The 12,356-nt window shown below is 43.4% G+C and overlaps 1 protein-coding gene and 1 pseudogene across 2 annotated transcripts; both read left to right on the forward strand.

Moving 5' to 3' along the window:
* Nucleotides 2,789–3,880, forward strand: LOC301792 (clone rb2 rab1a related protein pseudogene; annotated as a pseudogene).
* LOC134482591 (uncharacterized) lies at nucleotides 3,703–12,135 on the forward strand. 2 transcript variants are annotated; one of them, XM_063276714.1, is made up of 2 exons: nucleotides 3,703–4,409; nucleotides 9,709–12,135. In XM_063276714.1, the coding sequence occupies exon 2, from the start codon at nucleotides 9,776–9,778 to the stop codon at nucleotides 11,519–11,521; it is 1,746 nt and encodes a 581-aa protein (XP_063132784.1). In that variant the 5' UTR covers nucleotides 3,703–4,409; nucleotides 9,709–9,775; the 3' UTR covers nucleotides 11,522–12,135. The 2 variants fall into 2 exon arrangements, with proteins under 2 accessions (XP_063132784.1, XP_063132780.1); XM_063276710.1 differs by having other exon boundaries at nucleotides 3,703–4,383.
* Nucleotides 12,136–12,356: the final 221 nt, after the last annotated feature.

Consider the following 12,356-nt stretch of genomic DNA (forward strand, 5'->3'; position numbering starts at 1 on the left):
CTGGGAATTGAACTCAGGACCTCTGGAAGAGCAGTCGGTTGCTCTTAACCGCTGAGCCATCTCTCCAGCCCTGCAGTTACTCTTGATAGGGTATTTCTGACCTATATTGTCAGGTTGCTTTTGAATTAGGTTTCTATGCTATTTCCTTGTCTGTTCTTCACTTCCTTCAAAAAGACATCAGGAATCTTGAATATATAGTCTAATAGGTCTATAAAGCCTTTCAAACTTCCAGCCACTTTGAGATCCATAAAAGGTGCAGATGAGGGTAATACTTGTGCTTTCAATGTCCCAATGTTCCTGGCAATTTTATAATGATCTCTTCTCAAACCTACCAATTACACTGTTCTAAATTGTGAGGCACTTGTAGTCAGGAACAATACTCATTGATTTTGAAGACCCAGAAAAAGTAATACAGATATTACTATAGAAGGGAAGGCAACAGTAGTCAATGGATGATGACTTCAATTATATGAAGAAGCAGGCTTTTACTAGACAATGATAATGATCTGAGCTACAAAATAAAAGTATCATCACTTGTATAGGATCTGAATAATTAAAAATTTGAAAGACTAGTGGAAAGAATGTAAGAATCTATTTAGTGTCTGTGAGAGATTTTAAAAAGGCCAAAGGTACAGTGAAGTGACACTCTTTATGTATTTGAAGAAAGAGTAAGAATGAGTCTAAAGTTTAAAGAAGCTAAAAAGACGGAGAAGAAAACACAACAGTGAAAGGTGTGTGATAGCTTATTTGATCCATTTGATTGCACACACACACACACACACACACACACACACACACACACACACACCTACCTATAGTCAGCCCTGAATATAAACAGATTTTTTTAACATGTTATATTTCTATAAACTCTGCAATCCAAAACCATAACAAATTATCTGTGGTAGTAGTGGGTAGGAGTTCCTTTCCTTGAGAAAATTAAATCATCTCCAGTCATCAGACTTTAATTTCCATTATAAAGTAAGAAAGTATACAAGCAAACGTCTAGAAATATAATTATAGGGTATAATAAATGGGCAAAGTGTATGTGGGTGTTGTGTATTAAATTATCCATTATTTGAGCATAATAGACTTTGGCAAATTGTTTGCAGAATGAGTACTACTGTTGAAGAGATTTCTCTCAAATATATTCTATTTTACAATAAAATAATTAAACTAATGGCCAGTGAGAAGGAAAGACAGATCCAGCCATTATGCTTGACGTTTGGTTAGGTATCAGCCATGGCACATACTGGCACAACAGGTCTGATTACAAAAGTCATGGTTTTTAGATATATTCTTCCTGTTGTTACTGTGTTGGTCAGCTATTCTTTTTTGTTTGATGCATATATGTGCATATATGTAAGTGTATATGACTATAAGTGACTAGGTAAAAATAAAGGGGCATAAGCTATGTTTCACTATATCAGCCACTACAGATTTTGAGACAGAATCACCTGCTGAAATGGAAGCTCAATGATTGTCCTTGTATGAATAGCAAATGAGCCCCAGGAATCTATCTATTTCCACTCTCCCTCAGTATCATGCCCAGATTTAACTGTGCAAGCTAGGTATTTGAACTCAGGCTTTCATGCCTGTTTAGTAAGCTCCTTTCCCACTTAGTTATTTTCCAGTTCTATTGTTTTTATTGTTAAAATAAACTGTTTTTTTTTTCTTGAAAGTTCATCTAAGCCTGCTTGTTGTACTGTTACTCCTCAGAAGTAACATAATGCCCTCATGAGCTGATATCAATTGACTAAGAAGCCAACTGATTGATGTCTTTTTAAGGATGGGATGCAGAAACATAAGCAGCTGAGTTGCTGAACATTCCTTTCTGTCCCTGCATCTCACCATTATAGCCACAGCACTGAGGAGTCCCATAAAGGGCATGGTCAAATAATGAACAGAAGTCAGTACTTTCTCTTTTTTCCTTTTCTAAAAAATTGAATAGTTTATGTATTTACATTTCAAATGTTATCCCTTTTCTGGTTACCCCTTTACCATCCCTCCCTCCCCCGCTTCTATGAGGATGCTCTCCTTCCCAACCACCCACTCCCACCTCAACACCCAGTCATTCCCCTACACTGGGGAAAAGAGCCTTCACAGGACCAAGAGCTTCTCCATTGTTGCCATTCCATAGTATCCCATCCCAGGGACAAGGGGAATTTACATAGGATTTGGCCTGGAGACTTGTATTGTTTCACAATAACAGGAAGAACACTCATTAGAAGATTTTGCTGTCAAGGAGGACAGTCTTCACTTCCCCCCAGGCATTATCTGCCACCTGAATGACTTTGCAAGTCATATATAGTCAGCATACATACATAAAGCTTTTGAAAATACAAGGAGATACTTCATGTGAAAATTTGCCTTGTCTCAGCTTCAATCAACTTAGGAAAAGGTAAGTTTAAGCTGTAAACTTAGAGAAACACAATTTACAAAAGTTCACTCATTTACTCATCCTTTCACTTTCTATACAAATATCATCTGACTCTGACATTTCATAGAAATCAAAGATCAAAGTTTTACATGGGTTAAGTGTATATTCCACATCAATTGTCCGATTCCGTTCTATAGCATCTATCTATGTACCTCTATCTCTATCACTAATCTATCTATCTATCTATCTGTCTGTCTGTCTGTCTGTCTGTCTGTCTGTCTGTCTGTCTGTCTGTCTGTCTGTCTGTCCGTCCGTCCGTCCATCCATCCATCCATCCATCCATCCATCCATCTATCTATCTATCTATCTATCTATCTATCTATCTATCTATCTATCCATCTATATATATATGACAGTGTTTAATTTAGCCTGTGGATAAACCCTGCTAATTAAGATCAAAGCCTAATTTTTGGGTGAAAGCGATCACTGAGTGGCGGCGGCTGCTGATTGTGTATTAAGTGTCGGTGTGGGGTTGACGTTTGCTCTACTGGAACAGCTTAGCTCATTCCTCCCCTTCCATTAACCATGGTGCAGTAGCTTGGGGCGGCAGCTGCGTCAGAAAGGGCGGTGGCAGCGGAGGCAGCTGCAGTGACATGTCCAGCATGAATCCCGAATATTATTTATTTAAGTTACTTCTGATTGGCGATTCTGGGGTTGGAAAGTCTTGCCTTCTGCTTAGGTTTGCAGATGTCACGTATATTGAAAGCTACATCAGCATAATTGGTGTGGATTTCAAGATATGGACTATAGAGGTAGAAGGGAAAATAATCAAGCTTCAGATATGGGACACAGCATGCCAGGAAAGATTTCGAACAATCACCTCCAGTTATTACAGAGGAAGCCATGGCATCATAGTTGTGTATGATGTGACCGACCAGGAGTCCTTCAATAACATTAAACAGTGGCTGCAGGAGATAGATCGCTATGCCAGTGAAAATGTCAACAAGTTGTTGGTAGGGAACACATGTGACCTGACAAGAAAGTAGTAGACTACACAACGGCAAAGGAATTTGCAGATTCCCTTGGAATTCCATTTTTGGAAACCAGTGCTAAGAACACAATGATTGTAGAACAGTCTTTCATGACAATGGCCACGGAGATTAGAAAGCAAATGGGTCCTGGAGCAACAGCTGGTGGTTTGGAGAAGTCCAATGTTAAAATCCAGAGCACTCCAGTCAAGAAGTCAGGTGGAGGCTGCTGCTAAAATCTGCCACCGTCCTTTTCTCACAGCAATGGAATCTCAATCTGAACCCGAGTGAAAAAAACAATCTGGCTGAATTGTACCGTATGTAGCTGCACTACAACAGATTCTTACCGTTTTCACAAGGTCAGAGATGGTAAATGGTCAATACTGACTTTTATTTTTATTCCCTTGACTCAAGACAGCTAACTTCATTTTCAGAACTGTTTTAAAACTTTGTGTGCTGGTTTGTAGGGAGCGGTGCGACAGCTGTATGATAATGAGGTGAATCTGGCGCCCTCCTAACAACAGTACTGAGCATGCGTGGAGTTTTGCACCTGACGTCAGTCTGGCTGGGGCGGTACTATGCTAAATGGGAGTTCATGCCTCGCCAATCTCTGGAGGACAAGTAGCTGGGATGGCAGTGGGGTGACTCGTGCCCCACCAATCCCTGAAAGAAGATTAGCATACTGTTGTGTATATAAGCCGAGCGGCTTTGCCGCTCGGCGCGGTAACACTTAAAGCTGTAACACTTGGAGCTGTAACACTTGGAGCTGTAACACTTAGGGCTGGCTGCCGCCGCCTCCCTGTATCAACAAAGAAGGTCTCCTGCAGTAAAGGCTGTTGAGAAGAATCCAACCGTGTTGCGTCTTCCTTGCCGGACGAGGTGGGCGCGACAAAGTGGTGGCCCGTACGGGGACGAGGACATCCTCGTGGATCTCAGAACTCTTCAGCTTCAGGAGGAGCGACGTCGGAAAAGTTCCCGGTAAGGGACCATAAAGTTCTCTGGAGGTGAGCAGAGACGATGGAAGCCTTGGGTTAGAGGCTAAAAGGTCTGCGGTCTGCAGCGATGTTGTTTCAAGTTGATCCTTTGTGGGCAGGTTTTATAATTTTGTTTCTTTTCGTCTTTGTGTTGTGTGTTTGCTTTCTTTTGAATTGCCACCGTCCCGGACGGGAGTGCACTTGCTTGGAGTAGCCAACAGGTGCCAGGCTACGGAGTTGGGTATAAACAAACAGGCCAGCTTGCTAAAAAACCGCTTGCAAATAAGTTCATTGAGTATGGGAAGCTCACATTCCAGCCCACTCCTGACAGCTCTCCAGGAGCTCCTTAATCGGCGTAAGCTCAAAGTTGAAAGGAAAATCCTGTCAAGTTTTCTTGATGAATGCGATCGTTGTGCTCCGTGGTTTATAGTGTCAGGATCTCTTACCTTGCGAGCATGGGACAAATTGGGAAGGGATCTAGATAAAGAAGCCACAGAGGGCAAGCTTAGACCCGGATCAAAGCCTCTTTGGCGAATAGTCCGTGCTTGTTTAGAGGATAAGCGATGTGAGGAAGTCGTTAGAACAGGTCAGAGAATCCTTGCAGAGCATCAAGAAAGTATGTCAGAGGGAGAAAAGGTCCCAAAGAAAGAAAGGAAAAGAAAAGGAGACAAAAGGAACAGAGAAAAGGCAGAGATAAAAAAAGGAGATAATCAGGACCAGGAAATAGATAAGATATATCCCTCCTTAAAAGCCTTGACTTTAGAAATGTCAGATGAGTCAGAGCTTAGTGAGGATGGTGAGGCTGACCTTGAAGAAGAGGGGGAGAGATGTGATCCGGACTGGCCACACGCTAACACCACGTGGCAAGGAGGCAGACAATTAGGCAAAAAGGTAGTTATACCAACCGCACCTCCGTACAACCCTCAACATAAAAGCATGGCGAGGCCTGCAAAAGGTACTTCCTTTTGCCCAGAGGTATGGAGAGAAATGGGATTAAGTTTCCCAGTATTTTTGGACGCCAATGGGCAACGATATCATGAACCCGTTGACTTTAAGACTATAAAGCAATTGGCAGAATCGGTTAGAACTTATGGGGTCAGTGCAGCTTTTGTTGTGGCTCAAGTTGAGGCTCTTGCTAGGTATTGCCTCACCCCTGGGGATTGGGGGAGTCTGGCTAAGGCCTGCCTCTCCTCAGGTCAATACTTGGATTGGAAATCTTATCTTTTTGAACATGCTAATGCTCAGGCCGCCATTAATCTGGCCTCAGGAGCAGACCCTCAGAGACATTGGGATGCTGACATGCTATTGGGTCTAGGGAGATTCGCTCTGGACCAGACCGGTTATCCAGAGCAAGTTTATAGCCAAATTAATGGGGTAGCCATCAAGGCATGGAAAGCACTGCCTAATAGGGGCGCAGTCTCCGGGAACCTTACCAAGGTTCTGCAAGGACCTACAGAGCCGTTTTCAGACTTTGTGGCCCGCATGGTAGAGGCCGCTACCAAGATCTTTGGAGACCCTGATACAGCCATGCCACTCATTAAACAGCTGGTATATGAGCAATGTACAAAAGAATGTAGGAATGCCATAACACCATACAAACATAAAGGTTTAGAGATTTGGATGAAAGTCTGCAGGGAACTGGGAGGACCATTGACTAATGCTGGTCTAGCGGCAGCTGTGGTACAATTAGGGAAAACCACTACCACGGATACCTGTTTCCAATGTGGCCGTAAAGGGCATTATCGAAAACAGTGCCCTGAAAGGAGTAAGGGGAAAATTAGCAATAGATCCAAGCAGCCTGGACTATGTCCACGATGTAAGAAGGGAAACCATTGGGCAAATGAGTGTCGATCTGTGAAAGACTTGGATGGCCGACCCCTAGTGACAGGATATGGTGGTACACAGCCAAAAAACGGACAACGGGGCCCACGTCCCCAGGGCCCTCAAATATATGGGGCTCTGCAGGGCGACAGACAAGGACAGGACAATCAGAGGCCTTGGCCTTTCCTTCGCCACCCGAAGGACCGAGGAGAGCCGTTAAAGGCTCCGCAGGACTGGACCTCCACTCCACCACCAGACTCGTACTGACCCCCCAAATGGGAGTGCAGCCTGTAGATACAGATTTTAGAGGACCCCTCCCTAAAGATACAGTTGGGCTTTTGTTGGGATGCTCCTCCTCTGCCCTGGACGGTTTGCAGATTGTGCCCGGAGTAATTGATCCTGATTATTTAGGTACAGTAAAAGTGCTGGTAGCCTCCCCCCAGGGTGTCACTGCCATTTCCCCTGGAGACAGAATCGCTCAAATGCTGCTTCTGCCCAGCTTACATAAGCGCTTTCCTGCTGAAAATAGGATTAGAAGGGATAGGGGCTTGGGATCTACAGGTTCCCGATTTGCCTTTATCTCATTGGAACTGAGTGATCGTCCAATGTTAACATTGACTGTGGAGGGACGTTCATTCCTTGGTCTATTGGATACTGGAGCAGATCGTAGTATTATCTCTGCTCATGACTGGCCACCCAGATGGCCTACACAAACATCGTCTCAGGCCCTACGTGGTTTAGGGTACGAAATGGCTCCTTTAATGAGCTCAAAAGAATTGACGTGGAGAGATACAGAAGGGAGATCAGGAAAGATCACTCCTTATGTTATAGACATTCCAGTAACGCTGTGGGGCAGAGATGTTTTGGTAGAGCTGGACATGAGACTGACAAATGATTACTCCCCACAAGTCCAGGATATGATGGCAAAAATGGGTTATGTGCCTAGAAAGGGTCTGGGAAAGAACTTACAAGGACGAGTTGACCCAGTACTGTCAGAACAAAAACATGACAGGACGGGTCTGGGTTTTTCCTAGGGGCCGTTGAGGGGGGAATACCCATTACATGGAAAACAGAGGAGCCTTTATGGGTTCCTCAATGGCCTCTATCCTCTGAAAAATTAATTGCTGCTGCCGAATTAGTATTCGAACAATTACAATTAGGACATATTCAACCATCCAGATCACCTTGGAATACGCCCATATTTGTTATTAAGAAAAAGTCAGGAAAATGGCGGTTATTACATGATCTAAGAGCTATTAATTCTCAAATGCAAATAATGGGTCCCCTACAGAAAGGTATACCATTACTCTCCAGCATTCCTGCTGAATGACCTATTATTATTATTGATATTAAAGACTGCTTTTTTTCTATCCCTCTTGCTCCGCAAGATAGCGTGCGATTTGCATTTACTTTGCCATCTATGAATAATGAGGAACCTGATAAGCGCTATCAGTGGGTGGTCTTACCTCAAGGTATGGCAAATAGTCCTACTATGTGTCAACTTTATGTAGGACAGGCCCTACGGCCTGTACGTGACCAATTCCCAAAATTAAGAATGATTCACTTCATGGATGATATCTTGCTTTCTGCTAAAGATCATGGCACCCTGGAAGTAGCTTATGCGAAAGTGGTTAAGGCGCTTGAAAGCAACCAATTGTGCATAGCACCTGAGAAGGTCCAAATGGGCCAAATGGGAGAATACTTAGGAACAAAAATCACTCCTCATAGTATTTCTCCTCAAAAAATTGAATTACGAAAAGACCATTTAAAAACATTAAATGACTTTCAAAAATTACTAGGAAGCATAAATTGGATTCGACCCTATATTAAAATGCCCAATGTAGATTTACAACCACTTTATGAGATCCTGAAAGGGGATTCTCAGCTTACTTCACCCCGTGTTTTAACCAAGGAAGCACGATTATCCTTGAGGAAAGTAGAAGAAAGACTAGAAAAGGCAATACTAAAAAGGTATAAGGAAGAGGAAGATCTGCTTTTGTGTATACTGAGAACTTTTCGTCAACCTACAGGAGTATTATGGCAACAAGGTCCACTTCTTTGGATTTATCCCCATATTTCTCCTAATAAAACCCTTGAATATTACCCTTCTGCTGTTGCACAGCTAGCTATATTAGGCGTTAAATCTTGCATTCAGCATTTTGGTATTTCACCAAAGAAAATTATTATACCATATACAACTGCTCAGGTAGAAACATTGTGTGCATTGATAGATGATTGGGCCATATTGCGCTGTAGTTTTGATGGAGAGTTTGACAATCATTATCCTAAGGATCCGCTGCTACAATTTTTTACTGAACATCCAGTGATCTTTCCAAAGGTCACTGCCTCAGAGCCTTTGTCTGGAGCGTTAGATATTTATACAGATGGCTCCAAAACAGGTGTAGGTGCCTATATGGTTGATTCTCAAGAACCAGTATTAATTCAATATAGTCCAGGTACCCCCCAAATTACAGAATGTAAAATTGTATTGGAAGTTTTCAAAAGATTTCATGATTCTTTTAATTTAATTTCTGACTCTGCTTATGTGGTTAATGCGGTGCGCTCACTTGAAATTGCAGGGCCAATTCGGTCGACTAGTACTGTATGTCAAATTCTTTTAGAATTACAAAATTTGATTTGGGCCAGAAAAAATAAATTTTTCATACAACATATTCGAGCCCATACTACTTTGCCTGGTCCCATGACCAGTAATAACGCCCTGGTGGATGCTAGTACTCGTAGAGAGTTTATTTTTCATGCTGCTCCGGTTGACCTTGCTAGAGAATTTCATCAAAAGTTTCATGTACCTGCCTTTACTCTTCAACAAAAATTTAAAATCTCTAGAGCTGCAGCTCGTGATGTGGTGTTAAGTTGCCAGAATTGTGTTCAATTTCACCACCCTCCTCATGTAGGGATTAACCCTCGTGGTCTGATCCCGCTAAAACTTTGGCAGATGGATGTCACACACATATCTCAATTTGGAAATTTAAAATATGCTCATGTTTCTGTTGATACATGTTCTGGTATTATACATGCTACTCTGATGACTGGTGAAAAGGCTCGTAATGCCATTAGCCATTGCTTAGAGGCATGGGCAGCCTGGGGAAAGCCTGATAGTCTCAAGACGGACAACGGGCCTGCCTACACTGCAAAGTCCTTTCAGGCATTTTGCCAGACAATGCAGGTCAAACATACTACAGGATTGCCATACAATCCCCAAGGTCAAGGAATTGTGGAAAGAGTACATCGTACCTTAAAAGAGCTGATAAAAAAACAAAAAGAGGGAATTGCCAGCAGCCGAACACCAAAAGAACAACTTTCTTTAGCTCTTTTTACTCTAAATTTCTTAGTTTTGGATGCGCATGGCCGCTGTGCTGCGGATCGCCATGCTGCTACTACACCTATAACTAATGCAGAAGTAAAGTGGAAGGATGTCTTAACTGATAAATGGTGTGGCCCAGATCCCGTGATCTGGAGATCTAGGGGAGCTGTTTGTGTTTTTCCGCAGAATCAAGAAAATCCAATTTGGGTACCTGAGCGCTTGACTCGAAAATTGCCTTCTGCTCTTCCTGAAGATGAGACTACGAACCCTACTATTGCTACTGGGAATGATAATACAGGTTAATTCGATCACCCTGTGGGCTATTGCCAGATCCTGGCCAGTACCCATGCCAGTCCATAGCAATTCTACTGTTTTACCAACCTTTTTCTCTACCTCCTGTTTGCGTGATGTTCCTTGTATAGTGCCAACTGGAGAAATGCCCCAACGGTATGCCGCCACTAACGTTTCTCTGTTGCATACCTTATGTTTTACCATTAAAGACTCTTCCCTGCCCTGTATTTGGTTACGTAGAGCCACGTTAGCTAATTGGTTGAATCCTATAAGTGACAGCACAATGAACACCGGGATCATCCTGGCTGCCTTGAGTCAAATTGCCCAGGGAGTCTCTTCACCCAGCGAGGACATGTCAGTCGATAGTTCTGCTGATCTGAACATTACAACACTAATTGTGATGCATAATTGTAGTGTTCCATCACGCCCAGGGCAAGGTAACTATGCACAGAATAGCTCTACCCGTCGTAGAGTCTTACCCGCTTGCCCCCCGAATCAAGAGTTTCCACCTAATTTTACCCCATGTCAGAGTCCATTCCATAGAACAAAACAATTCCTACCGGGATTTGAATTTTCCCCTCCTCTTGGCCATGTACAGTATGACTGGGGGGAGAATAAGACTGGCAAGCATAATCTCTGGCCTTGGTTTCAATGGGTGCTGTCCAATGAGCAAGGGGCATATACATCCCTGACCCCTTTTGCTAGGTTGATGGGTGAGAACTTCACGCTGTATAATGTTTCGGCTACAAGAAAAAAGGATACCAGGTTGACCCATATTCAATATAATAACCTCTTGGAACATAATACTGCCACTAGTACTTCAGTATGTGTTAGATCACCCTTTTTCTTTCTGATAAGCTCTAATGTCAGCAATGGTGTTTTAAATTGTAATAGCTCTGATGTAGTCTGCTATTTAGCTGAATGCTGGGATGGCAACAATGACACCGCAGTGATGGTCAAGATTCCCTCCTTTGTGCCAATCCCAGTAGAGGCAAACCCAGATAGTTTTCCTATTCTCAATTTGCTGAGAACCAAAAGAGATTTTGGAATTACGGCAGCCATAATTTCAGCCATCGTGCTGTCTGCTGCCGCAGCTACCACAGCTGCAATTGCTATGACCAATCAAATACAGACGGCTGAGACTGTCAATCAGATTGTAGAAAGAACTGCAATGGCGCTAGAGATACAAGAAGAATTTAATACTCATTTGGCATCTGGCCTTCTATTAGCCAATCAAAGGATAGATTTAGTTCAAGAACAAATTGAAGCACTGTATCATATGACACAGCTGTCTTGCGTTTCCTCCCTAAGAGGTTTATGCATTACTCCTTTGCAAGCCAACTTTTCTCAGCATTCTCAACAGAGCAAAGAAATCTCAAATTATCTGAAAGGAAACTGGTCCATGAAAGCAGAGCAACTATCCAGACAATTGCTGATGCAGATTGCTGTCCTCAACAGCACTAGGCTGGACCCCATCACAATTGAAGACTTTACCTCATGGATTACCAATGCTTTCTCCTTTTTTAAGGAGTGGGCGGGCATGTTTGCCTGGGGAGCTATTGTCCTCCTGGGATGCGGAGTATGTCTCTGGCTTATTGGCCGTTTAAAAAGAGAACATGCCAGACACAAAGCGGTTGTTTACCAGGCTATGACCGCCATTGACAATGGTGCTTCTCCCAATGTATGGCTGGCCTCTTTGAAAGATTAAGAGTTCGCCCTAGATCATTTTTGTCACAGTCATGTGGGGCCATTGTATCCAGGGACGGGCAACTTTCCTCGAGCTCGGACCAACCTAAGACACGGGGCCCGGTGGCGATAGGGTGACCCAACGACGGGTAAGGCCGAGTCATCGTCAGGAACGACCTAAGACAGGAGCAATGACAAGATTGACGTGACACCCAGATCTAGACCAGTCATTTTATTAAACAAAAAAGGGGGAGATGTAGGGAGCGGTGCGACAGCTGTATGATAATGAGGTGAATCTGGCGCCCTCCTAACAACAGTACTGAGCATGCGTGGAGTTTTGCACCTGACGTCAGTCTGGCTGGGGCGGTACTATGCTAAATGGGAGTTCATGCCTCGCCAATCTCTGGAGGACAAGTAGCTGGGATGGCAGTGGGGTGACTCGTGCCCCACCAATCCCTGAAAGAAGATTAGCATACTGTTGTGTATATAAGCCGAGCGGCTTTGCCGCTCGGCGCGGTAACACTTAAAGCTGTAACACTTGGAGCTGTAACACTTGGAGCTGTAACACTTAGGGCTGGCTGCCGCCGCCTCCCTGTATCAACAAAGAAGGTCTCCTGCAGTAAAGGCTGTTGAGAAGAATCCAACCGTGTTGCGTCTTCCTTGCCGGACGAGGTGGGCGCGACACTGGTTTATAAAATAATGTGTGTAATCCTTGCTTCTTTCCCGATACCAGATCGTTTCCCGTGGTTTGTTAGAATATATTTTGTTTTGATGTTTATATTGGCATGTTTAGATTTTGGGTTTAGTTGGGGATTTAGCTCAGTGGTAGAGCGCTTGCCTAGCAAGCCCAAGGCCCT

This window comes from Rattus norvegicus, chromosome 1 (assembly GCF_036323735.1).
Source record: "Rattus norvegicus strain BN/NHsdMcwi chromosome 1, GRCr8, whole genome shotgun sequence".
NCBI lineage: Eukaryota > Metazoa > Chordata > Mammalia > Rodentia > Muridae > Rattus > Rattus norvegicus.